Source organism: Somniosus microcephalus, chromosome 12 (genome assembly GCF_052327205.1).
Source record: "Somniosus microcephalus isolate GS21.2 chromosome 12, FLI_Smic_1.0, whole genome shotgun sequence".
In the NCBI taxonomy this organism is placed as follows: Eukaryota; Metazoa; Chordata; class Chondrichthyes; order Squaliformes; family Somniosidae; genus Somniosus; species Somniosus microcephalus.
This window is the reverse complement of record NC_140998.1, coordinates 196,127,875-196,155,652: the sequence shown is the minus strand read 5'-3', so window position 1 is coordinate 196,155,652 and position 27,778 is coordinate 196,127,875. Positions and strand designations below refer to the sequence as shown.

General features: G+C 45.3%; 1 protein-coding gene across 1 annotated transcript; it reads left to right on the top strand.

Annotated features, from left to right (window-relative positions):
- Positions 1–1,281: 1,281 nt before the first annotated feature.
- On the top strand, positions 1,282–24,669 carry LOC147109864 (uncharacterized). The gene is made up of 7 exons (XM_086003902.1): positions 1,282–1,380; positions 10,364–10,720; positions 15,819–16,124; positions 17,001–17,051; positions 17,487–17,609; positions 20,968–20,984; positions 23,527–24,669. The coding sequence occupies exons 1-7, from the start codon at positions 1,329–1,331 to the stop codon at positions 23,641–23,643; spliced, it is 1,023 nt and encodes a 340-aa protein (XP_085860028.1). The 5' UTR covers positions 1,282–1,328; the 3' UTR covers positions 23,644–24,669.
- Positions 24,670–27,778: the final 3,109 nt, after the last annotated feature.

Below are 27,778 nucleotides of genomic sequence, written 5' to 3'. Positions count from 1 at the left end.
GAGTGAGGAGGACGTAAAAAACCTGCAAAAGGACATAGACAGGCTAAGTGAGTGGGCAGAGATTTGGCAGATGCAATATAATGTTGGAAAGTGTGAGGTTATGCACTTTGGCAGAAAAAATCAAAGAGCAAGTTATTATCTAAATGGAGAGAAACTGCAAAGCGCTACAGTACAAAGGGATCTGGGGGTCCTGGTGCATGAAACACAAAAAGTTAGTATGCAGGTGCAGCAGGTGATCAGGAAGGCCAATGGAATCTTGGCTTTTATTGCAAGGGGGATGGAGTATAAAAACAGGGAAGTCTTGCTGCAGTTATACAGGGTACTGGTGAGGCCACACCTGGAATACTGCGTGCAGTTTTGGTTTCCATATTTAAGAAAAGATATACTTGCTCTCGAGGCGGTTCAGAGAAGGTTCACTTGATTGATTCCAGAGATGAGGGGGTTGACGTATGAGGAAAGGTTGAGTAGGTTGGGACTCTACTCATTGGAGTTCAGAAGAATGAGAGGCGATCTTATCGAAACATATAAGATTGTGAGAGGGCTTGATCGGGTGGATGCGGTGAGGATGTTTCCACTGATGGGTGAGACTAGAACTAGGGGGCATAATCTAAGAATAAGGGGCTGCCCTTTCAAAACTGAGATGAGGAGAAACTTCTTCACTCAGAGGGTAGTAAATCTATGGAATTTGATACCCCAGAGAGCTGTGGAAGCTGCAACATTAAATAAATTTAAAATGGAGATAGACATTTTCCTAGCAGATAAGGGAATTAGGGGTTACGGGGAGAGGGCAGGGAAGTGGACGTGAGTCCAGATTCAGATCAGCCATGATCCTATTGAATGGTGGAGCAGGCCCGAGGGGCCGTATGGCCTACTCCTGCTCCTATTTCTTATGTTCTTATTGAGGGGGAAAGTGGTGAGTCAATCCTCGCAGAGTACCCAGCCTCTGCCGTGCTCTTTAGTCACTGTGTTGTTACACTTGATACAGTTAAGCTTCTCCGCAATGTTGTCTTTCAAGATGCTGTTGGGTCATTCGACAATGTTGGTGCTGTTGAGGGCCCGGGATGGTCGCTGGGCTTATTCTTGTTCGAGACGGTGATAATCTAGGAATTAAGCACCGTGAATGTTGTCTACCCCTATTGATGGTGAAGCCAAGTCTTGATGTTAAATCTAACTATTGAAGTTAGTGACTGAGGAAATTCTAACCAATAATCACGTGACCGAGCCTGATAAATATTTTTAACAGAAGGAAACGAGAACTTCCTCTTGCTTTACTAACTAACACGTTCGGTCATTTCTCTCTGTTCAGTTCAGACTCAACAGCAGCAAGTATGAGGTGTTCCGTTCTCGAGGTCTCCCTTCTACTGGCCGTTCTAAATCCAGGTATGATCTAAAATCACATTCAATCTTATTTTCAGTTGAGTATTGACAATCATAGTCTCCAGCACTGTTGCTTGTGTAGATATATCTGTCCCCATCGGTCTAATGCCTCCGTGTTGTGGTCTCCAAACGGTAGCTGCATTTCAAAGTGGACTTTTCTTATATTCCGTTCGGTATTGGCAAACGCGTAGCAAGAATTATCAAATTAATCGTGAAGTTATTTTGAATGTAACAATGACCGGCGACATCACTTGCTTGTTAAGACTGAGGATCTGTGTCGAAGCGGCTTTTGAAACAGTGCGAGGCACAAACAGTTCATGACCCCGCCATTTCCCTTATTCGCTAAGTTTACTAAAACAACACCATCGTTAATAATGGATCAGCAATTCAAACTACCGTAAATTATGCACAGAAATGGCCATCAGTCCCCATGTTAGATTCACTTGCTCCTGCTGTGTGATCGTCTGCTGTTGAAACACGAGAATGAGCAACAGTATTCGACAAAAGACAAGACTGTAGAGAGGGCTTTAAACTAAATACTGGGGGGGGGAATCAGGTGAGCGGGAATTTAAAAATTCAAAGAGAAAGGAGAAGGCAATAGAGCCGGGTATTGATGGGGTAATGGTGGCCAGAGTGTGACAGGAAGGGACAGAACGTATAAGAGTGCATCAGAAAGTGGGGTCAAAGCACAGAAAAATAATAAAAAGACAAAATTAAAAGCTCTTTATCTGAATGCACAGCATTCGTAACAAGATAGATGAGTTGAGGGCACAAATAGATATACATGGGTATGACCTGATTGCCATTACAGAGACATGGTTGCAAGGTGACCAAGGCTGAGAACTGAATATTGAGGGGTATTTGACATTTTGGATGGATAGACAGAAGGGAAAAGGAGGTGGGTAGCTCTGTTAATAAAGGATGAGATCAGTGCAGTAGTGAGAAATGAAAGTGGCTCAGAAGAGCAAGATGTAGAATCAGTTTGGGTGGAGATAAGAAATAATAAGGGAATGAAGTCACTGGTGGGCCTAATCTATAGGCCCCCTAACAGCAGCTATACTGTTGGACAGAGTATAAATCAAGAAATAATGGCGGCTTGTAAGAAAGGTACAGCAACAATCATGGGTGATTTTAATCTTCCTATTGATTGGACAAATCAAATTGTGCAAGCCAGCCTCGAGGAAGAGTTCATAGAGTGTATCCAAGATGGTTCCCTAGAACAATACATTGTGGAACCAACCAGGGAGCAGCCTATCTTAGATCTGGTACTGTGTAATGAGACAGGATTAATAAATTATCTCATAGTAAAGGATCCTTTAGGAAAGAGTGATCATAGCATGGTTAAATTTCAAATTCAATTGGAGGGTGAGAAAGTTGGGTCTCAAATCAGTGTCCTGATCTTAAATAAAGGCAATTACAAAGGTATGAAGGCAGAGTTGGCTAAAGTTGACTGGGAAAATAGATTAAAGGGTAAGATGGTTGATAAGCAATGGTAGACATTTAAGGAGATATTTCATAACTCTCAACAAAAATATATTTCAGTGAGAAGGAAAGACTTTGAGAGGGAGAACCACCCGTGGCTAACTAAGGAAGTAAAGGATTGTATCAAATTGAAAACAAAGGCATACAATGTTGCCATGAAGGCCAGAGGATTGGGACATTTAAAAAAAAAGCAGCAAAGGACGACTAAAAAAGTAATAAAGAGAGAGAAGATGGATTATGAGAGTAAACTAGCTGGAAATATAAAAACAGATAGTAAGAGCTTCTACAGGTATATAAAAAGGAAGAGAGTAGCTAAAGTAAACGTTGGTCCCTTAGAGGATGAGACTGGGGAATTAATAATGGGGAACAGGGAAATGGCAGAGACTTTGAACAAATATTTTGTATCAGTCTTCACGGTAGAAGACACTAAAACCATCCCAATAACACATAATCAAGGGGCTATAGGGAGGGGGAACTTAAAACAATCACTATCACTAATGAAAAAGTACTGGGTAAAATAATGGGACTAAAGGTGGACAAGTCCCCTGGACCTGACGGCCTACATCCTAGGGTCTTAAAAGAAGTGGCTGCAGAGAAAGTGGATGCTTTGGTTGCAATCTACCAAAATTCCCTGGATTCTGGAGAGGTCCCAGCGGGTTGGAAAACCGCAAATGTGACGTCCCTATTTAAGAAGGGTGGGAGACAGAAAGCAGGAAACTGTAGACCAGTTAGGTTGAGCCTATACTCATTGGAGTTTAGAAGAATGAGAGGTGATCTTATTGAAACATATAAGATACTGAGGGGGCTCGACAAGGTAGATGCAGAGAAGATGCTTCCCCTCATGGGGGAATCTAGAACTAGGGGGCATAGTTTCAGAATAAGGGGTCACCCATTTAAAACTGAGGTGAGGAGGTATTTCTTCTCTCAGAGGGTCGTGAATCTGTGGAATTCTCTGCCCCAGAGAGCTGTGGAGGCTGGGCCATTGAATATATTTAAGGTGGAGAGAGACAGATTTTTGAACAATAAGGGAGTGAAGGGTTATGGGGAGCGGGCAGGGAAGTGGAGCTGAGCCCAAGATCAGATCAGCCATGATCTCATTAAATTGCGGAGCAGGCTTTAGGGGCCAAATGGCCGACTCCTGCTCCTATTTCTTATGTTCTTATGTTAAGACACAGTTTCAGAGCTCCTGTGATACTGCTGTCTTCAGTGTGCAATCGCTGTATCAGGTCGCTGTGGTTCCGGGCTCCATTCAGTGAAATGCGGGGGCAATTTATAATTTAAATATTGACATATGTAGCGTTGGAATTAATCGCCACTAAATGAAAGAGTTTAACTTCGACGAACTATAAATAAGTTGTTTATTTACCAGAACAGGATAATTACAGCAGGTAAGGTAGCAGGTAAGATGGCTGACTGCAGGAGCACCATGTTGTAGGTCTTGCCCCAGCGGGGACTCCACAAGGACTGAGTACCCAGTCCCGTGGGGAGCGTCATGACCTCATTACATTCTGCTCTATATTCCCGCGCTTTGGGCGTCACGTGACCGCGTCGTGACGTCAGCATGTTCGCGTACGCTTAGGCGGTCACGTGACCTGCGCCGTTACATCAGCACATCTCCCCGGTACGGAGGCTGGCCATTAAGGCCGAGGTTACGAGGCCGGGCTGTGCCAGTACTTGCCGCGGGAGTAAAGGATCGCTTCGCTCACGCCTGCTGGCCGATGCGGCCAAAGTCGCGGTAGGCCGGGCTGTGCCAACGGCCATCTAGAAAACCCGAGTTGGGCCGGCGGCCGGCATACATGTGTCACGTGACGCGTGACGCCAGCGCGTTAGGTCGCCTCTTAAAGGGGCAACGGCCCAACAGGTAAGTTAAAGGGGCAACAGCCCTACTGGTAAGTTATACAAATAAGTAAGTTAAGTGCATACAGTTAGGTAAGTTATACATACATAAGTAAGTTAAGTTAAAGGGAATTATGAATCAATGTAAAGGACAACCAGTAGGACCGCCACACAAGCCCCCCCAGAATTCGCTTTAACGAAAGTCCAAAGATGAGATGGTCTGACGAGCTGGTGGTCACATGCTGTCTCGACTTAGTAGGCGAGGTATAAAGATACTACTCGTAAGCGGATCCTTACGCGCGTCATGGCGAATAAAATGTATCCGTCAGGCGAAGGACCATAGAGACGTGCGAAACAGCAGGCCTTGTCAGAGTGACGGGCAGATTGGGCGGACGCGGGCGATGTCTCCGTTGGCTGGTGAGCGAAACCTTCAGGAGGCTGGAATGAACGGAACAGTGCGTGCCATAATGCTACGACATGAACGGAACGGAGGGTGAAGAGTTGCTGCGTTGATCTGTGATCGGTGAGGCTAGCAACTTTCACGTGGCTGATCGCGACCGCAGGATGCCCGTTGGACCCGTCCTCGATGTGTGCAGCTTCAATAGACATTTGCATTTGTTAAAGGGAAAACTGGAGAAAGGGCGGCAACGGTCCAGGTTGTTGTTGCTTTCAGGAGAGGTTAACTCTACCTGGCGGGCGGCAACAGTTGTAACAATTGTAAATTTAGGAAAAAACAGCCGAAAGGGCGGCACACTTTTGTTCACGCCGAATCGTGTAGTAAATAACACAACCAGCAAGCTGAAAAGCTGGTGCATCGTCAGCGAGAAAAGAGTCATCGATGTTCACGAGGGAGGGGTTGGTTCTCGTGGGCGAGGAGTGCGTCCTCGTATTTTGCGAGGATGAGTCCTCGTGGTATCCCCGCGGGGTGCACTCTGATCTTGTGGGCCCGAACATGCTGTACCCCGCGCTTGGAGAGATGTATACTTGCTGTTACATTGGATGTAGAGGCAGACGATCCGTGTGGCAGTAGAAGAATCGAATACGGAGACCATGGTCTATGTCGCATCGACTCGTGGGCGAGGCTTCTACCTTCATAAAGCACGAGGGAGACCGTGGCTCCCTGGATTGCGGTAGCGACAGCTGAACGGCTGATGCTTCCATAGCGTGCTTCGTTTGTGAAAAACGTTCACAAACCCACCAATTGTAACGCTGGTGGACGACGGTTGCCGTTGGTTGTGCTCTACTTCTATGAAATTATTCATAAAAAACGGGCTCACCTCCAAGCTGCGCTTCCGTTGCGAAGACGTTCGCAAAGACGGGGTCGCTTTTGGTGGAATCGGTGTTAAGCGGTTGCTGTTCCGTGTTGTTCGTCGGTTGTGCGTTGGCCATCTCGAGTGAAGACGAGGTACAGGCGTGCGTTGCTACCGTGAAAATCGTTCACGGATACGGGTTCACCCATTGTAGCGTTGGAATTGATGAGCTCCCGTACTCACATCGTGGGGTCACCAATGTAGCATTGGAATTAATCGCCACTAAATGAAAGAGTTTAACTTCGACGAACTATAAATAAGTTGTTTATTTACCAGAACAGGATAATTACAGCAGGTAAGGTAGCAGGTAAGATGGCTGACTGCAGGAGCACCATGTTGTAGGTCTTGTCCCAGCGGGGACTCCACAAGGACTGAGTTCCCAGTCCCGTGGGGAGCGTCATGACCTCATTACGCTCTGCTCTATATTCCCGCGCTTTGGGCGTCACGTGACCGCGTCGTGACGTCAGCACGTTCGCATACGCTTAGGCGGTCACGTGACCTGCGCCGTTACATCAGCACATCTCCCCGGTACGGAGGCTGGCCATTAAGGCCGAGGTTGCGAGGCCGGGCTGTGCCAGTACTTGCCGCGGGAGTAAAGGATCGCTTCGCTCCCGCCTGCTGGCGGATGCGGCTGAAGTCGCGGTAGGCCGGGCTGTGCCAACGGCCATCTAGAAAACCCGAGTCGGGCCGGCGGCCGGCGTACATGCGTCACGTGACACGTGATGTCAGCGCGTTAGGTCGCCTCTTAAAGGGGCAACGGCCCAACAGGTAAGTTAAAGGGGCAACAGCCCTAACTGGTAAGTTATACAAATAAGTAAGTTAAGTACATACAGTTAGGTAAGTTATACATACATAAGTAAGTTAAGTTAAAGGGAATTATGTATCAATGTAAAGGACAACCAGTAGGACCGCCACACATAGATAGAATGACTGAAATGTGTCAGTTCATGTTGGACAAGGCTGCACATTGTGCAAAGCGATCTGAGTCCGGGAGACTCTGCAATATTTATTGAAAAAAGAAAAAAATGGCGTTGAGATGGATTTAAGGAAGTAACTTCTTTACCCAGAGAGTGGTGAGCATGTGGAACTCGCTACCGCAGGGAGTGATTGAGTCTAGATGCATTTAAGGGGAGGCTAGATAAGAATATGAGGGAGAACGGAATAGAGGGTTATGCTGATACACTTAGATGAGGAAGGATGGGAGAAGGCTCAAGTGAAGTATAACCGCCGGGATGGTCTGGTTGGGCCGAATGGCCTGTTTCTCTGCTGTACATTCTATGTAATTCTATGTAACATTTTCAGCCAATAGTCCTGCTTCCTGGTTCGAGCCAAAACCTGTTATTCTCACGCGAGTGGAATCGCATTATGTGATAACACATCAACATTAATTGTAAGATAGCACCGGGGTAACATAGTGGCCAGGGCTGGGGGAGGGGAGCTGACACCAAGCGACCGTCAGCCCCTTAGTTCCGCCTCCTCTGACCACACAGGACACAGCTCTCTGCAGCTGAAAGGCTCGCAGTGAAGCACAAAGTGTAACAGATGGTTGAATGAGCAACGACTAAAGAAATAAACTGGATGAGGAGACACTGAGATCCGCTCGATGCGAGTGTGGGAGGGGTGTGGTGGCAGGGGGAGGGGGGTTGATGATGGGATAGGGGCGGTGCAAACAAGTCGAAATTTGCCCAGGAATTTGGATCCTTCCATCAAAAGGGCAGCACTTCACCGACGGGGCGGCGCATTGCTCCAAATATGTGAGAGCAACAAAACAAAGGCCCCTCTGGAAGGCAGGGCCGGGGCTGGGAAAGCAGCGGGAAATTTGAAAGCAGGAAATTATTGCGTCAAGTTTAACACCGTCACGTTTACCTGTTTGCTTGGCGCTAATCCATCCACTATTTTAACTGAACATTGACCTCTTTTTCTCCTTGTTTTTGTATTGGTTTAAAGGCTCGGTTTAATTATTGGACAGAGTAATGTCACATCGATGAGCTGAGTGCCTCTACTATAGCATATTCAGTTTTCTGCGAGTTAGAGGTCGGCCGGGGGAGAAGTGGAATAAATGGGTTTGGAGGTAACAAAGGCCTGGCTGACGGTTTCAGCAGCAGGTGAGGTGAGGCAGGGCGGAGTCGAGTAATGTTACGGAGGTGGGTGTTGGCGGCCTTGGCGATGGTGAGAATATGGGGCGGGAAACTCAGCTCAGGATCCAATAGGACGCCAAGGTTGTGAAAAGTCAGCTTCAGACTCAGGCAGTGGCCAAGGAGAGGGATGGTGTTGGTGCCCAGGGAACAGAGTTTGTGGGTAACGGTGGATATTTATCAGGCAGTGGCCAGGGAGAGGGATGGTGTTGGTGCCCAGGGAACAGAGTTTGTGGGTAAAGGTGGATATTTATCGGGCAGTGACCAGGGAGAGGGATGGTGTTGGTGCCCAGGGAACAGAGTTTGTGGGTAAAGCTGGATATTTATCGGGCAGTGGCTAGGGAGAGGGATGGTGTTGGTGCCCAGGGAACAGAGATTGTGGGTAAAGGTGGATATTTATCAGGCAGTGGCCAGGGAGAGGGATGGTGTTGGTGCCCAGGGAACAGAGTTTGTGGGTAAAGGTGGATATTTATCGGGCAGTGGCCGGGGAGAGGGATGGTTTTGGTGCCCTGGGAACAGAGTTTGTGGGTAAAGGTGGATATTTATCGGGCAGTGGCCAGGGAGAGGGATGGTGTTGGTGCCCAGGTGTAGGGGTTGTTGGTTGGGTGGTCGGTTTGGCCCGGGCCTGACCCAGTGGACGTTTTCGAGGCGTCCCCACACTCCCACTTAGTTCTGACACTGGGATCCTACCAGGCAGCTGATGCGCAGAATAACAAGCTCGAGACAGACAAGCAGGTGAAAGGTTAAAATAATAATGGTTTTATTGAGAGAAAAATAAAACAAAACAAGCAAGCAGAGAAATTAATTGGTTCAACGATACTAAACCAAGGCTACAGCTCCATACACTTTAAAAAAAAAGGAAAAAAAGGGAATACTATACATTCAAAACAGAGGGCACGCGAGTGCGGGAAGGAGTACGACACATCGAGGGGTATCACACATTAACACTCCCCTTAGCCTTATCCCCACCTCCTACACTATCCCTAACCTAGGTCAAACTAAAGCGGGGTCAGACTCTCATGCTCACCCAACGCATTGGAACAAAGGCCTTTAGGTTGTCCTGGGACTGCAGCTTTAGTTGGTCTGGCCTGGTAAAGTTCAGTGTGCACTGGCCACACACTCTCCCGTCAGTCAGGTAGTGGATCTTCCTCCTTGGCTGGGCAAAAATGCTTCACTCCTGGGTCGGGCTGCGCCGTTTAGCGAGGCCCGTTCTGGGCTCCGGTCCGTACCGGGATGGTGCACTCGGTCCCGTGTCTTCCTGGTTCCACTCTGAATCCCTGCCTGAGGTGGTGGGCACGGCGGGGGGGGGGGGGGGAACAGTCAGGTTTAAATCGGGAGGCAGTACGGACCGGGAGCTTCGCCTGCTTACCAAAGCATGGGCCTGCTGCGCATAACCTTCCCCGTCTTGGAGACTGCTTCTCCCAGTAGAGTCCTCGAAGTTTCCTTTTGCAGCAAAGTCCCAGGATGAAATCGAAGTGAAGTGTAGAAGCTGTCTCTCCCGAAGTGTGTTCCAAGTCGAAGTGTCTCCAACTGCCCTTTCTGTCTGCTTACTAAAAACAGTTATACTCTCTCAATCTGCCTTGCCTCCCCCAGATCGAGAGGTGTCCCAGGTTACTTCGTTAACTGTAAATGGCTGCAAAACGGCCGATTTCCCACTAACGGCCTTATCACCGGCCCTCATTGTTTTTGGTTTCAGTCACACAATGGTGTCTCTGGTGCCTAGTCCTCTAAAACGGTTTCTGATATGATTGGATTTGTTAGGATGGGCCCGATGATGGTTTTAACTAGCTTAACCCTGATTGCAGTGCAACCAGGTTCATTGTTCTTACCGGCCTACTGGCGACTTGCTATTACATATTCAATTCCATGTCTGGCCTGGAATCCACATAGGGACTGTGGAATTCTAGGCCCTGTCTCCAGTCTTGGTGCTGGGGAGAAAAATGACTCGCTTCCAGCAGCTTTCTGGTCACGTGTTCCAGAACTCCATTTTGTACGTTTAAAAGGTGGCCAACTTTGTTTGATTCGGAAAGCAGGCGAGGTGGGGGAATTTTGCAAACTCCCTACACAGGGAACAGAGTTTGTGGGTAAAGGTGGATATTTATCGGGCAGTGACCAGGGAGAGGGATGGTGTTGGTGCCCAGGGAACAGAGTTTGTGGGTAAAGGTGGATATTTATCCAATCTCATACAGTCCGGTTTAATATCACACTTTGCTCCCTGTGCAGGTACCGCGAGGGATGGAGATGATGGAGATATTCCGGAACTGGTTCTTTCGAACGGGTCCAGCCCGGTTTTGCTGCCTTGTTTCTCCCGGTCTCCGACTCAAATTGATGAGATTCAGTGGACATTTCAACCTGCCTCAGGAGACAAAGGGATGGCACTTTGTGCAATTGATAAGAACAACCCGCAGTGCAGCTCCCCGCGGTTCCCACATATAACACTGGCTGAGACTGAGGGTTTCAGGACGGGGAATTATTCTCTTTTGTTCACGGCGACAATGGAAGATGCCGGAAATTACGACTGTTTGCTGTATTCTGGACACAAGGAGAAGAAGATGTTAATCCGCCTCATAGTGATCAATGGTGAGTTACTGAAAGCAGTTTATGGTGTAATTATATGTGTATGATAGTCTCACACAAACTGTTTCACCATTTTCCGTATATCCGCCAATGTTCCGTTAAATTCCGTGCCTTTAAATGCCAACATCTTGACAATTTGTGATGTGGAAAAACGCAGCATTAAAACAGTGTTGCTTTCTTGCTGGGCAGGTTATTGTAGGCCTCGAAAACACTTTCTTGTTCAGTAAATGTAAATTCTCAGCAATTTATTTAACTTTATTGTGAAAACTGTGGGAAATCCCGCAGTAAAGTCTCAACCGGTAAAGATCAGCTCCATTTCCAGATCTGTGCCTCAACACTTCTGCTCAAATCTCATTGGGGTAGAAACTGACTTCAGTGGAGCTGAATATCGGGCGGCGGGTGTAACAGGCGGACAACACATGACCACACGTTCTACGCTGTCGTTTAAGATGAATTTCCAGCCCACAGGTTCAGACTAGCAAGTTCCCAATATGGCGGGCAGGGAACGTTGATACATTTACGACTGGAATTTAGCCGCCTGAGATATTGGGTAAGAACAGACTAGAGGTGTCCCTTGCCCATGCCTGAAACAGGCGTTGGGCTCTTTGAATTTGCTAATTTGAGGCCTTCTTCTGGCTTTAAACTAAAAAATGGGGGAGGGGGTCAGGTGAGGGGAAATTTAGGAATCTACAGAGAAAGGTCAAGACAATAGAGCAGTGTAGTGGTTAGCACTGTTGCCTCACAGCGCCAGGGACCCGGGTTCGAATCCGGCCTCGGGTGACTCTCTGTGTGGAGTTTGCACATTCTCCCCGTGTTTGCGTGGGTTTCCTCCGGGTGCTCCGGTTTCCTCCCACAGTCCAAAGATGTGCGGGTTAGGTTGATTGGCTATGATAAATTGACCCTTAGTGTTAGGGGGATTAAATACGTGGGGTTACGGGGATCGGGTGGGATATGTGTAGGGGTTACAGGGATTGGGTGGGATATGTGTCGGTGCAGGCTCGATGGGCCGAAATGGCCTCTATCTGCACTGTGGGGTTTCTGTGATTCTGTGAATCAGAGTGTGACAGGAAGGGACAGAGAGTTTAATGGTAGCAGTGCACCGGAGAATAAGGTCAAAGCAGGGAATAATGGTAAAAAAATTTAAAGGCTCTTTATCTGAATGCACGAAGGATGTTTAACAAGCCAGACGAACTAGTGGCACAAATAGAGATAAATGGGTTTGATCTAATAGCCATTACAGAGACATGGTTGCAAGGTGGCCAAGGTTGGGAACTAAATGTTCCAGGGTACTTGACGTTTTGAAAAGACAGGCAGAATGGAAAAGGAAGGGGAGTAGCCCTGATAATAAAGAATGACATTAGGACAGTAGCGAGAAAGGATCTCGGCTCGGAAGATCATGAAGTAGAATCAGTATGGGTGGAGATAAGGAATAACAAGGGGCAGAAAACACTGGTAGGGGTAGTATATAGTCCTAACAGTAGCTATACCATTGGACAGAATATTAATCAAGAAATAGTAGGAGCTTGCAACAAAGGTAATGCAATTAGCTTGGGGGACTTTAATCTTCCTATAGACTGGACAAATCAAATTGGCAAAGGTAGTCTGGAGGACGAGTTCATGGAATGCATTCGGGACAATTTCCTAGAATAATATGTCATGGAACCAACCAGGGAACAGGTTATTTTAGATCTTGTATTGAGTAATGAGACAGGGTTAATTAGCAATCTCATAGTAAAGGATCCTCTGGGGCAGAGTGAATTTCACATTAATTTTGAGTGTGTCTTACCCAAGTCTGAAACTAGAGTCTTAAACTTAAATAAAGCCAATTACATAGGTATGAGGGGCGAGTTGGCTAAGGTAGATTGGAAAAATAGATTAAAATGTATGGCGGTAGAGAAGCAGTGGCTAGCATTTAAGGAAATATTTCATAATTCTCAACAAAAATACATTCCATTGAGAAACAAAAACTCCATGGGAAAAGTGATCCAACTGTGGCTAACTGAAGAAGTTAAAGATAGCATTAGATTGAAAGAAGAATTTTATAATGTCACAAAGAATAATAATAAACCTGAGGATTGGGAGAGTTTCAGAAACCAGCAAAAGTTGATCAAAAAAATTAATAAAAAGGGAAAGAATAGAATATGAGAGAAAACTAGCAAGAAATATGAAAGCAGATTGTAACAGTTTCTACAAGTATGTAAAAAGGAAAAGAGTAGCAAAAGTAAACGTTGGTCCCTTAGAGGCTGAGACAGGAGAAATTATTATGGGGAATAAGGAAATGGCAGAAATGTTAAACAAATATTTTGTATCTCTCTTCACAGTAGAAGACACAAAAAGTATACCAAAAATGGTGGGGAACCAAGGGTCTAATGAGGGTGAGGAACTGAACTTAATTAATATAAGTAGAGAAAAAGTACTAGAGAAACTAATGGGACTAAAAGCTGACAAATCCCCTGGACCTGACGGCCTACATCCTAGGGTTCTAAAAGAGGTGGCTGAAGAGATAGTGGATGCATTGGTTTTGATCTTCCAAAATTCCCTAGATTCTGGAATGATCCCAGCAGATTGTGATTGTAAGGTCGCAAATATAACACCGTTATTCAAGAAAGGAGGGAGAGAAAAAACAGGGAACTACAGGCCAGTTAGCCTGACATCAGTCGTGGGGAAAATGGTGGAATCCATTGTTAAGGAAGTGGTATCCAGTCACTTAGAAAATCATAACATGATTAGGAAGAGTCAACATGGTTTTTTGAAAGGGAAATTGCGTCTGACAAATTTATTAGAGTTTTTTGAGGATGTAACTAACAGGATAGGTAAAGGGGAACCAGTGGATGTAGTATATTTGGATTTCCAAAAGGCATTCGATAAGGTGCCACATAAAAGGTTATTACACAAGATTAGGCCTCATGGGGTTGGGGTAATATAGTAGCATGGATAGAGGATTGGTTAACGGACAAAAAACAAAGAGTAGGGATAAATGGATCTTTTTCAGGTTGGCAGGCTGTAACTAGTGGGGTGCCACAAGGATCAGTGTTGGGGCCTCAGCTATTTACAATCTATATTAATGACCTAGATGAAGGGACCGAGTGTAATGTATCCAAGTTTGCTGATGATACAAAGCTAGATGGGACAGATCCATGTGCTGAAGAAACGGAATCCTTCCCAGCACACGGGGAGGCCATTTGGGCCAATTCTGTTTCTGCCAGCTCTTTGCCACTGCAATCCAACACTAATCCCACTGCCCAGCTCTCTTCGTGTAGACCTGTATCTTCCCTGCCTTTCAATAGTTATCCACTTTTCCCTTAACAATAATGTCTGCCTCAACCACTCCATGGAAAAACATTCGCTGCTCCAACAACTCTCTGCCTGAAGATAGTTCTTGTACCCTCTCACCACATTCTGATAATTACAATGTTAGACCTATGACCCCTGGCCACTAATTCTCCAACCAGAACAAGTGGTCTTACCCCATTTACCCCAATAAAGCGTGTCATAATTAAAAAGATTATTCAATCTCATATTTACTTTCCCTGCTGCATTAAAAGTGAACCCCAGTATCTCAATATATTTCTTTTTCTCTCCTCACAGTTTTCACTTTCCTTGGTGAATCTAGGTGGTCTACTCTTTGAGGCTTTTAGGCCCTTTCTCTAATGGGGCACCTAAAATTGCATACCATGCTCCAAATGTAGCCAAACCATTGCAGCCAGCATGTGCTGTAACATTCCCATCAGCCCTCCTTGGGGCCTGGGCCCTCGAATCGAGCATTTCAGGCCTCTACAGAAGAGCAAGTCTTTGATCTCGCCTTCTAGCGAGCTGGCACCTCTGACATCCTATCTTCCTGCCTTCGCTCCTGTGCACTTGTGCCCGGTGATCCACCATGTGACGACCCCTCCTCTAGCCCTGTTCTCAAGTATGCACAGTGTCAGTATCTGAGCTGCTGCTTTCTAGGGTCAGATCAAGTGATGGTGCTTCTTCATGGCTGCCCTCCTCTTCCTGAAGTGACAGAGGTATCTCCAATTTTCCTAAAGCTAAAATGAAAGGGAAGCACAAGAGTTAACATTTACTGTGAAGGTAAAGTAGAGGAAGACATGTCTGGTGAAAACTGCTACAGTTTGTTATGCAGCATGTATAGGGCGAGATAAAAGTAAGAAGGGAAAAGGGGGATAAGATGTGGAAAATACTCAGCTCATCATTTCCTCCGGTGTTACCTGTCACCACAACCACGACTCTCCCCCAACTGCCCGTGATGGCCAACATGGTTACTTCCCCAGGCAAAAAGTATGGAGCCGGGGTCATGTTCTCCGATGGCAGCCTCTTGGATCAGGTTGTGCAGGAAATACTCCTCCAAAAGTGAAGGGAGTGTGTTAGTGACAGCCCTGCGAGGTGTCTAGAGAATGTGTATATCTTGGTAGAATCGTTGGTATGCAGTGTGTAAGATGTCAAGTGAGGATTGCAATAAAGTTGACTCTGAGTGAGAGAAGAAGGTGGAGTGAAGTTTGGTGCAGTGATTGTAGTAGTGTGAGGGGTGGTGCGTGAGGGGTTATTGTGAGTATTCTGAGTGATGGAGGTGTGAGCAGAGAGAACGAGATCAGTATTGTTACCTTGACAACTCTGGTGAGGTCATTGAACTTCTTTCAACATTCCAGCCATGTCCTGGAAAATACGTTTCAGGTATTCACCTCTTCAGTGACCTCTCCTCACTGGCAGTGGAGCTGCTGCCTGGAGGTTCTTCCACCCCTGAGGGGGACAGGATGTCCCTCCTCCTGTCTACCACCTGCATCAGTGTCCCCTAACGTGATATTGGAGGAACTTGGTGCCCTGACTGGATCTTTTGCATGAATGTTATCTCTTTGACATAATTTCTCGCTGTCTTTAGCCGCAGTGCATCTTCCCATTAAGAGTTTGTCACTGCCTTTAAGGGGCATCAGAGACGTCCGATTTTCCACCCCATCACAAAACAGAAGTAATGCCACGGAACAGCGGGAGATGCACTGGCTGCACATGAATCATTTTAATGAGGTTCGAGCACGAATTTAAGGTGGTGCCACGATTTAATCTAGGGTGGCTTTTATCAGTTCAACCAGTTATCTTCTTTCCACAGTGTCTGTGACCCCTTTAGGCCCGATTCCTCATGGAAGCTCCGTGTACCTGACCTGTGAGATGCCCGGGCTGTCCTATTTCAACAGTATAGATTGGAGCATTGGAAATGCCCGAGTAACTGGGAAAGGGATTGAAATCCAATGGAAACTGAACAACGCGCTGATTCCTGAAGACATGCGGCACAAGTTCTATTTCGGAAGTTTAAACATTAGTAATTTTCAACTCCCTGATGCGGGACGCTACACATATACCGCAAAATTGAAGAATGGAAAGTTTTGCTCTTATAGCCGTCTCTTGGAGATATCAGGTTAGTCCGCATCTCAAACTATACTTCCATTTGCCCGTGATGATTGGTATCAATAACTCCCCAGTTCCACGGTTAGAATAGTGGAGTTGGCAGCCGGCTCTGTCCTGGGTGATGCTGAGCTGCCCGAGTGGTGTTGTGGCTGCACACATCCGGCCGCCTGGTGAGTATTCCATTGCACTCCGCACTTGAGCAATGAGGAGGGAGAAACAGCTTTGAGGAGTCAGGAGGTGATCCAAAATACCACACAGTACCCAGCTTCTGCCCTCCTCCTGGATCCACCGTGGTCTGTTTAAGCTTCTGGTCAGTGATGACTCGCAGGATGCTACCAGACGGCTGGGAAATGGTGGTGCTGTTAAAGGTCACGGGGAGGCGATGGTCATTCTCTTGTTCCATTTCAATTGGTCAACATCTCAGTTTAATTATTTGACAGTAATATCAATTAATGAGTTTCGGGTCTGTAATATAACATGCGCTGTTTTGTGTCAAAGTGTTCTCTGAGATAGTATAGCCTGAGCACCTTCTAAACTCTATTGGACACCTTAGAAGTTTGCTTTAAAAAAGCTCCAGATCCAAAGATTCCAATCCCTATCTCCAGAAACCAATGTTTGTGTATTTGTTTTAGTTTGTTCTTGAGATGCAGATGCTGCTGGTAAGACCGTGTTCATTCTCCATTCCTAGTTGCCCCAAGGGCAGTAAGATTCAACCACATAGTCTGGGACTGCAGTCACATGTAGGCCGGGACCCTCCCTGAAGGACATGAGTCAATCATTTGGGTTTCATCACATAGAGAGAGTTTTGTTCAGTTTTGTGTCAATTTCGAACCCCGGTGTCTATTTTGTTCAAATTGGTTTACTCTCGTTTTCCTATCTTTTGTAGGAACTTCACCAACCTCTCTCACTACAGAGAATGTGCCTACAGGAACATCAGGTGAAACTTTTCTTTCAATGGTAAAGAAAATCATTCAATAGTGCCCGTTTTACACCATCGCTCACATTTAACCGCAGCACGCCTGGAATAATTACGTGATGGAGGCCCAATTTCAGGCTGACCTCAAGCCGCTCTGTTTGGTCACGAGCCTCTCGGGCAGGTCCAAGTCGGGACCCAAAAACGGTCAAGACTAACATCTACTGCAGGGAATTCTCATTATCACTGGTCACACAGACATCTTCAATGTTCAATGTTGACATGAAAATCAGGACCAAAAACCGTGACAAAACTGCTAAAACTAATAGACATGAAATGCACTTATTAAAGTATTATTAAATATTAAAGTGCGCGTGTACACATATTATACACATGCAATATTATATATGGATAATTAGTTGGACTTGTGCATTTTTCTCACTGATACTGTTTTCGCAGATCCACCCCAGAATTTAAAGAGTAACGTAACAGTCATCGCAGGTGCGGTAGTCGGAGTGGCGGTGGTTGTTCTTGCCACGATTCTCATAGGTTTACTGATTAAGAAAACATACAAAGCAGCAGGTAAATATTGCAAAAAGTAATATATAAGTACAACCATAGAATCATAGAATGGTTACAGCACGGAAGAAGGCCATTCGGCCTGTCGAACCCGTGCTGGCTCTTTGCAAGAGCACTTCAGCTAGTCCCACTCCCCCGCTCTTTCCCTGTAGCCCTTCAAATTTTTATCTTTCAGGTATTTATCCAACTCCCTTTTGAAAGCCACGATTGAATCTGCCTCCACCACCCTTTCAGGCAGTGAATTCCAGATCCTAACCACTCGCTGCGTAAAACAGTTTTCCTCATGTCACCTTTGGTTCTTCTGCCAATCACCTTAAATCTGTGTCTTCTGGTTCTTGTCCCTTCCGCCAATGGGAACAGTTTCTCTCTATCTACTCTGTCCAGACCCCTCATGATTTTGAACACCTTTATTAAATCTCCTCTCAATCTTCTCTGCTCTAAGGAGAACAACCCCAGCTTCTCCAGCCTATCCACGTAACTGAAGTCACTCATCCCTGGAACCATTCTTGTAAATCTTTTCTGCACCCTCTCTAAGGCCTTCACATCCTTCCTAAAGTGCGTTGCCCAGAATTGGACACAATACTCCAGTTGGGGCCGAATCAGTGTTTTATACAGGTTCATCATAATTTCCACGCTTTTGTATTCTATACCTCTATTCATGAAGCCCAGGTTCCCGTAAGGTTTACTAACTGCTTTCTCAACCTGCCCTGCCACCTTCAACGATTTGTGCACATATACCCCCAGGTCTCCCTGTTCATGCAACCCCTTTAGGATTGTACCTTATAGTTTATATTAACTCGCCTCATTCTTTCTACCAAAATGTATCACTTCGCACTTTTCTGCATTAAATTTCATCTGCCACGTGTCCCCCATTCCACCAGCCTGTCTATATCCTCTTGAAGTCTATCACTATCCTTCTCACTGTTCACTGTACTTCAAGTTTTGTGTCATCTGCAAATTTTGAAATTGTGCCCTGTACACCCACATCCAAGTCATTAACACATATCAAGAAAATCAGTGGACATCAACCGCATTGCCCTCATCAACACTCTCTGTTACCTCATCAAAAAACTCGATCAAGTTGGTTAAACACGATTTGCCTTTAACAAATCTGTGCTGGCTTTCCTTAATTAATCCACACTTGTCCAAGTCACTGTTAATTTTGTCCCTGATTATTGTTTCTAAAAGCATCCCCACTACCCAGGTTAAACTGACGGGCCTGTAGATGCTGGGTTTATCTTTACACACTTTTTTGAACAATGGTGTAACATTGCAGTTCTCCAGTTTCCTCTGGCACCACCCCCATTTCTAAGGAGGATTGGAAGATTATGGCCAGTACCTCCGCAATTTCTTCCTTCACTTCACTCAGCGTCCTAGGATGCATCCCATCCGGTCCTGGTGACTTATCTACTTTAAGTACAGCCAGCCTTTCTAGTACCCCGTCTTTATCAATTTTTATCCCATCCAGTATCTCCTCTACCTCCTCCTTCACTATGTCTATGGCAGCATCCTCTTCCTTGGTGAAGACAGATGGAATGTAGTCATTTAGTACCTCAGCCAAACCCTCTGCCTCCATGTGTAGGTCCCTAATCAGCCCCACCCGTCCTCTTACTGCCCATTTACTATTTATATGCCTATAGAAGACTTTTGGATTACCTTTTATGTTAGTGCCATTTTATTCTCATACCCTCTCTTTGCCCCTCTTATTTTCTTTTTCACTTCTCCTCTGAACTTTCTATATTTAGCCTGATTCTCAGATGTATTCTAACATCTGTCATACGCACTCTTTTTCTGCTTCACCTTACTCTCTATCTCTTTCATTATCCAGGGAGCTCTGACTTTAGTTACCCTACCTTTCACCCTAGTGGGAAAGAATCTTGACTGTACCCGAACTAGTTCCTCTAAAAAAGGCAGCCCAATAGCTGCATTGCCTGCAAGTATTTCAACTCTGGCCCAGAGTGTAAAATGGGCGATATGGAATTGGCCGCCAATGATACACCCAGCTAGATTTCCCTGTCCATTGGCCTCAACTGACAGGAAAATCGGGTGTGGTGTATAATGGGTGGCTAATTCGCTATTTCCCATTTCGGACCATCAGCCCAAGTTAATACTACCCACATCTCCAGGCATTTGCTCATCTTGCTGATGGAAAGGGAGATCTGACCATAACCACTGCGTTGACTCATCATCTATCTTTCACTTTCTTTGGCTGAGGTGGTTAACACTGGATCAATACTTTCCCACGGTAGCAAGGATGAGAACAGGAACTCACACACTGACCGCATCAAGAACTGCGCTTGACTGTGATCTTACCTGCGGATTAGCACAGTTGGGCGCTAACTTGCTGAAACACAAACAGAAATTTATGATTGTGTCTACTCTCAATGTGGATGATTCCTGTATCTCCTTAAAACTATAGACATTTAAATCACAGCTAACAAGCAACAGGACCATGCATTATAAATCAGGTGAACAGCAATATTTACAGATTTATGTGTCCTTCAGTCCCTCTGTGTCAATGATATTATATATAGCATTAGAATGTAATCCCAATATGTACAAGAACACAGAAACTGAAAATATTGTTAGAGTTTTAAGAATGAACGATGATGTTACATGGAGTGTCCAGCACACAAACAGGCCATTTGGTCTAACAGGTTTATGCCGATCTTTATGCTGCTCACGAGCCACATCCCACCCTACTTGATCGAACCCTATCGTCACATTCTTGCAATTCTTTCTTCCTCATGTACACATCCACATTACCCCGAAATACATCTGTGCTATTCGCCTCAACTACTCCATGTGGTAGGGAGTTCCATATTCTCCCCATTCTCTGGGTAAAAATGTCTCCCCTCAATTCCCCATTGGATTTTTTGGTGCCTATCTTATATTTATGGCCCTGGATTTTGATCTCCCCCACAAGTGAGAACCTATTTTCTACATCTACCCTATCAAAGCTCTTGCATAACTTTAAAGACCTGTATCAGGTCACCCATCAGCTTTCTCTATTCTGGAGAAAGGATCCCGAGCCTGTTATGTCTTTCCATATAGTTATTGCCTCTCAGTTCTGGGATCACCCTTGTAAATCTATGTTCTTTACGTTCCCCAGTGCCTTTTATAATATGGAGACCAAAAATGTGCACAGTGCTCCAAGTTTGGTGTAAGCAAGGTTCTATACAATTTTTACAAAGCCTCTATGCTTTTCAATTCTATTCCTCTAGCAATGAACCCAAAGCTCTGTTAGTGGTATATCTGTTTAGACTTAGACACGGTGCAATATCAAACTGTAGATTTGTTCTGTGCTGGGTTCCAATATATTGACCAATATTTATTGTCTCTCTTCTTTTTGTGACAATAGATCAAAATTCGGCTCCGGTAAGTTTTTTTCCATTTATTTATATATATATATAATTACTGTAATAAAACTTGCTGATTATCAATGGTGAAAGTGGGGGTGGGGTGAGAGAGAAAAGCAGGGGAAATGAATGGACCTTGGAAATAAGGAATTTCAGATAGTGTTGGATGGATCCAGTCAACCCATCCACCTTCTAAAGCAAGAATTAACTCTGTAAAAGTTGAGTTAAGCCAGCACTAACTGGTCATGGATGTACCCTACAGAGTTCACGATAATATCCCAGCAACCACTCACCATTCACAAACCATAAAGCTCATCACACAGACCCTCAACCTGAATATTTTATGAAAAGTTTGGAAGAAGATTCTAATTTCCATCCAGGGCATTTCACATCCGGTGGTGACCCTTTTAACCCCTGTTTAAAGTGTATTACGTAATATTTTTGAAAAACAAGCTGTAGTAAACAAGATAAAAGTCTAAACTGCTGATAACTATATACAATAAGGCACCAATCTCCGAGTTAGAGCAGACTCATTCTACAGTCTCTATCTCTAGTCTCCCCTACCTAATGACAGTACTTATATTAACACTCAGAGAACTTACCATAAACAGCCACTGCGCTACACATTAACACTCAATTGTAGAAAAGTCTCTCACTCCAAGTTCGGCAGCTTCAACCCTAATATCTCCTTCAGTGTGGAAATCTGAATTAGGTCAAATCTGCCTCCTGTCATCCACTCCACAAACCCCCATACGTACATAGAATCGCAATTTCAATGTGATCAGTGTGTATACCAGCGGTGTAACTGTGCTGATGTGGGTTATCCAGTGGTTTATTTGGTAATAATGATTGTCAGGCTGTGTTTATCCTGTTTGGGGCGTGTTCCTGCACCAGCAATCCCTTTGTCTCAATTCGAAGCCCAGTTTTAAATCAATAATTTTCATGATAAAGCATTCGACTGACAGAAGAGTATTTTCACTGGGATATTGTCGGTTAAGAATTCCGCTCCTCACTATGCGTATGGATGTGATCAATGGCATTGTGAAGATCTAGTTTCACTATTTCAGCAAAGTCATGAGAAAACTGATTAGGATTTCACTGAGACCGGCTGCGGGTTTTCTAAGAAGGGACGCGCAGTGCATCAAATGAGACCTGGGGCTGTGTGTACACAAACCTTTGAAGGTGGCAGGACAAGTTGAGAAGGCTGTGAAAAAAGCACATGGGACCCTTGGCTTTATTAATAGAGGAATACAAAAGCAAGGACGTTATGCTGAACGTTTATAAAACATTGGTTAGGCCTCAGCTGGAGCATTGTGGCCCATTCCAGGCACCACACTGCAGGAAGGGTGTCAGTGCTTTGGAGAGGGTGCAGAGGATATTTACCAGAATGGTACCGGGAATGAGGGCCTTCAGTTACGTGGAGAGACTAGAGAAGCTGGGGTTGTCAGTGTCTTGGAGAGGGTGCAGAGGATATTTACCAGAATGGTAACAGGAATGAGGGCCTTCAGTTACGTGGAGAGACTAGAGAAGCTGGGGTTGTTATCCTCAGAGCAGAGAAGACTAAGGGGAGATTTAAAGGGGTGTTGAAAATCATGCAGGATTTTGATAGAATAAACAAGGAAAAACTGTTTCCAGTGGCAGAAGTGGCAGCTTTAAGGTAATTTCTAAAAGAACCAGAGGCAAGATGAAAATAGTTCTTTTCTTACGCAGTGAGTTATTGTGATCTGGATTGAGTTATTGTGATCTGGATTGAGTTATTGTGATCTGGATTGAGTTATTATGATCTGGATTGAGTTATTATGATCTGGATTGAGTTATTGCGATCTGGATTGAGTTATTGTGATCTGGATTGAGTTATTGTGATCTGGACTGAGTTATTGTGATCTGGATTGAGTTATTGTGATCTGGATTGAGTTATTGTGATCTGGATTGAGTTATTATGATCTGGATTGAGTTATTGTGATCTGGATTGAGTTATTGTGATCTGGATTGAGTTATTATGATCTGGATTGAGTTATTGTGATCTGGATTGAGTTATTGTGATCTGGATTGAGTTATTGTGATCTGGATTGAGTTATTATGATCTGGATTGAGTTATTATGATCTGGATTGAGTTATTGTGATCTGGATTGAGTTATTGTGATCTGGATTGAGTTATTGTGATCTGGACTGAGTTATTATGATCTGGATTGAGTTATTATGATCTGGAATGCGTTACCTGAAAGGATGGTGGAAGCAGATTCAATAATAACATTCAGAAGGGAATTGGATAAATATTTGAAGGCGAATGTGAAGCCGGCACAAGCACGATGGGCCGAATAGCCTTCTGTGTAGTATCATTCCATGATTCTATGATATCAAGTTGCTGTTTTAACTTCCACAATAATCTGACAGTACATCAGGGCCCTTGAAATGTTCCGATTGCTTTGTTGCCGTTCCATTGGTAATCTAATAATAATTTAGCTAAAGGTTTGAAACAACAATTAGTTCCACTTAAATGAGAAAGTTTCACTTGAATTTGCGGATGACCCAAATATTCAACCCACCTTCCTGCTCTTCAGGTGCAGAATAATGAGGACAATTATGCAACAATTAACCTGGATGCACTCGGCAAACCCAGAAAAGGTGCCACCCGATCAGCAGAAGCCACCGTCTACGCCGAGGTTAAACCAAACTAGTCAGATGTTGCCATGGATTAATGCCTGTCACTGTTTGCACGGCTCCGGGTTGAGAATCTCTCAGAGTTATTGCCAGTTAGAATTAACGCTGCTTTACTGTAAAATGGGCAGAGTCATTGCTGAGTGGACACTGGGTGTTGCAAAGTGAGAAACGTGTTTCTAATGAAGACATTACGATTTTGCTACATACAACCTGTTGTGTATGTACCTTTAAGGGAATAACTGGTCTCAGACTGCAGTACCGGCAGTGACCACCCCTGTATAAAAGGCCCTAGCAGGCTTCTGTAGTTTTCAGTTTCCAGGTTGTCTCCATTCAGTAAAGACTTGTTATAATCAAATCCTGCGGTCCGTGTCTCAATTATACACGGACATAATACTGGCGACGAGTAAGAAACGAACTTGCCTGCAACTCGGCAGCACCTATTGAAGGTCGAAGCCAGAAGAAAGAAAAAAAAAATAATCCAAATTAACTCGAGAAACGGGCGTCGACCGTGGACAACCGCCCTCCAAATCATCGAATTGAAAAGTGCAGGAGAGACTGTCGAGAGCCTGGCTTGATTCTCCAGTCTGTGGTTTCCCAGCTAATCGGGCTGGTGGCAGGTAGTGCACTGAAATTTCCTGGGCTGCGGTGGGCTAGAGCTCAATCGGGTGGCTCTGCAACGGGGCCGGGCAGCGAGTCGGGAAGCAAAGAGAGAGAGAGAGGGTGGAGCACACAGGGCGCGGCCGGTGCTTCGAAGCCGGGCAGCGTTCGGACCTAAGAAGAGGGAGGGAAGTGTCCCAGAGGTTCCGCTCCACGACGGGAACGGTTCTTCAATTAACGGAGCAAATATTGAAGCGCGATAGAAAAATAAAAATACCGCGGAGAGCGGCGTTGGCAGCAGCGATCAGGGAGGCGCGAAGACCATAGGGCGTCGCCATTACAGGATAGTAAAATAAATATAATCGCCAGCAACAGCGTTGGCAGCTGCGGCAGTGGTGGGAAAGCGTGGGAGGCGCCATCTTAACTCGGCGGGGAAGAAGGAAAAGCGCGGGAGTGGCCATTTTGATCCATCGGGAACGAAGGCAAAGCGTGGGAGGCGCCATCTTAGATTTTCAAGATGCCAAAGACTGGCGATATCACTGCCTTCGATAATGCAATAGAAGACTGGACCACGTATGTGGAAAGAGTCGAGGTATATTGCGAGGCAAACGAAATAGCCGATGAGAAAAAGGCATCGGTATTGCTAAATTTAATGGGCGCAAGAATGTACGGCCTATTGCGGGACCTGATTACTCCAGCCAAACCGAAGGCGAAGAGTTTTAACGAAATTGTTGCTATCCTACAGGAACACCTAAATCCTACACCGCTGCTGATAGCAGAAAGATTTAAATTCCACAGGAGAAATCAACATAAAAATGAGAGCAATGCTGATTACCTTACGGAACTACGCAAGCTATCAAAGCACTGCCAGTTCGGAGCAGGACTGGCAGATACCTTACGGGACAAATTTACACAGATACATAGAAGATAGGAGCAGGAGTAGGCCATTCGGCCCTTCGAGCCTGCTCCGCCATTCAATGAGATCATGGCTGATCATCCAAATTCAGTACCCGGTCCCTGCCTTCTCCCCATATCCCTTGATCCCTTTAGCCTTAAGAAATATATCCAACTCTTTCTTGAATATACTTAATGAACTGGCCTCCACCGCCCTCTGTGGCAGAGAATTCCACAGGTTCACCACTCTCTGGGTGAAGAAATTCCTCCTCATTTCAGTCCTAAATGGCTTACCCCTTATCCTTAGACTATGACCCCTGGTTCTGGACTCCCTGGCCATCAGAAACATCCTTCCTGCATCTAGTCTGTCCAGGCCTGACAGAATTTTATAGGTTTCGATGAGATCCCCTCTCAATCTTCTAAACTCCAGTGAGTATAAGCCCAATCGACACAATTTCTCCTCATACGTCATTCCTGCCATCCCAGGTATCAGCCTGGTGAATCTTCGCTGCACTCCTTCCATGGCAAGAACGTCCTTCCTCAGGTAAGGCGACCAAAACTGCACACAATACTCAAGGTGTGGTCTCACCAAGGCCCTGTACAACTGCAGCAAGACATCCTTGTTCTTGTACTCGAACCCTCTTGCTACGAAGGCCAACATACCATTTGCCTTCTTAACCACCTGCTGCACCTGCATGCTTACCTTCAGCGACTGGTGTACAAGAACACCCAGGTCTCTTTGCACTTCCCCTTCTCCCAATGTATTACCATTCAAATAATAATCTGCCTTCCTGTTTTTGCCACCAAAGTGGATAACCTCACATTTATCCACATTATAGTGCATTTGCCATGTCTCTGCCCAATCACCCAACCTGTCCAAATCATGCTGGAGTTTCACGACATCCTCCTCACAGCATATCCTCCCCCCCAGCTTTGTGTCGTCTGCAAATTTGGAGATATTACATCCAATTCCCTCGTCCAGATCATTAATATATATTGTGAACAGCTGGGGTCCTAGGACCGATCCTTACGGTACCTCACTAGTCACTGCCTGCCACTCAGAAAATGACCCGTTTATTCCAACTCTTTGCTTTCTGTCCGCCAACCAGTTCTCTATCCAAGTCAATACCTTGCCCCCAATCCCATGTGCCTTAATTTTGCACGCTAATCTCTTATGCGGGACCTTATCGAAAGCCTTCTGAAAGTCCAAATATACCACATCCACTGGTTCTCCCTTATCTATTTTACCAGTTACATCCTCAAAAAATTCCAGTAGATTAGTCAAGCATGATTTACCTTTTGTAAATCCATGTTGACTTTGTCCGATCCAGTCACTGCTTTCCAAGTGCTCTGCTATTACATCTTTTATAATGGACTCTAGCATTTTCCCCACTACCGATGTCAAGCTTACCGGTCTATAATTCCCCGCCTTTTCTCCACCTTTTTTGAATAGTGGGGTAACATTAGCTACCCGCCAATCCATGGGTACCGTTCCAGAGTCTATCGAGTTCTGGAAGATGACCAGCAATGCATCTACTATTTCTAGGGCCACTTCCTTAAGTACCCTGGGATGTAGATTATCAGGCCCTGGGGATTTATCGGCCTTCAGTCCCATCAATTTTCCGAACACCATTTCCCTACAAATACTGATTTCTTTCAGTTCCACCCTTTCATCAGACCCTATGTTCCCCGGCATCTCTGGGAGGTTATTTGTGTCCTCCTTTGTGAAGACAGAACCAAAATATGTATTTAGTTGGTCTGCCATTTCTTTGTTCCCCATTATAAATTCCCCCGATTCTGACTGCAAGGGACCTACGCTTGACTTCACCAATCTTTTTCTCTTCACATATCTATTACAGTCAGTTTTTATGTTCTCTGCAAGCTTACTCTCATATTCTATTTTCCCTTTCTTAATTAATCCCTTTGTCCTCCTTTGTTGAATCCTAAACTGCTCCCAATCCTCAGGATTATTGCTTTTTCTGGCCAATTTATATGCCCTCTCCTTGGACCTTATGCTATCCCTAATTTCCCTTGTTAGCCACGGTTGGGTCACCTTTTTTGTTTTATTTTTATGCCAAACTGGGATGAACAAATTCTGTAGTTCATCCATTTGGTCTTTGAATGTTGGCCATTGCCTATCCACCGTTAACCCTTTGAGTGCCATTCCCGAATCAATCCTACCCAACTCGCTCCTCAGACCATCATAGTTTCCTTTATTTAAATTGAGGACCCTAGTCTCCGAGTCAGCTACTTCATTCTCCATCTTAATGAAGAATTCGATCATATTATGATCGCTCCGACCCAAAATTTGCCTGTGGACTCCTGAGTGAAGGAACCCAGAAGAGGTTACTCTCAGAGAAAGAGCTGATGCTAGATAAGGCTTTCAGCATGGCAGTATCGTACAAAGCAGCAGCAAGGGGAGCTGCGGAAATACAACAAAAGCCACAGGAATACGGCACCCACGAAATGACACGGGGATTTGCAAAATGTTATCGCTGCGGCAGAACAAACCATGACCAGAAGGACTGCTGGTCCAAGGACAAAATATGCAGGCAATGCGGAAAGATGGGACACATTGCACAAGTTTGCAGGTCTGGGAAGAAGACCAATGACAACAACAAGGCTACTAAGGAACCGTACAGGAAAGTACAAAAGATGACG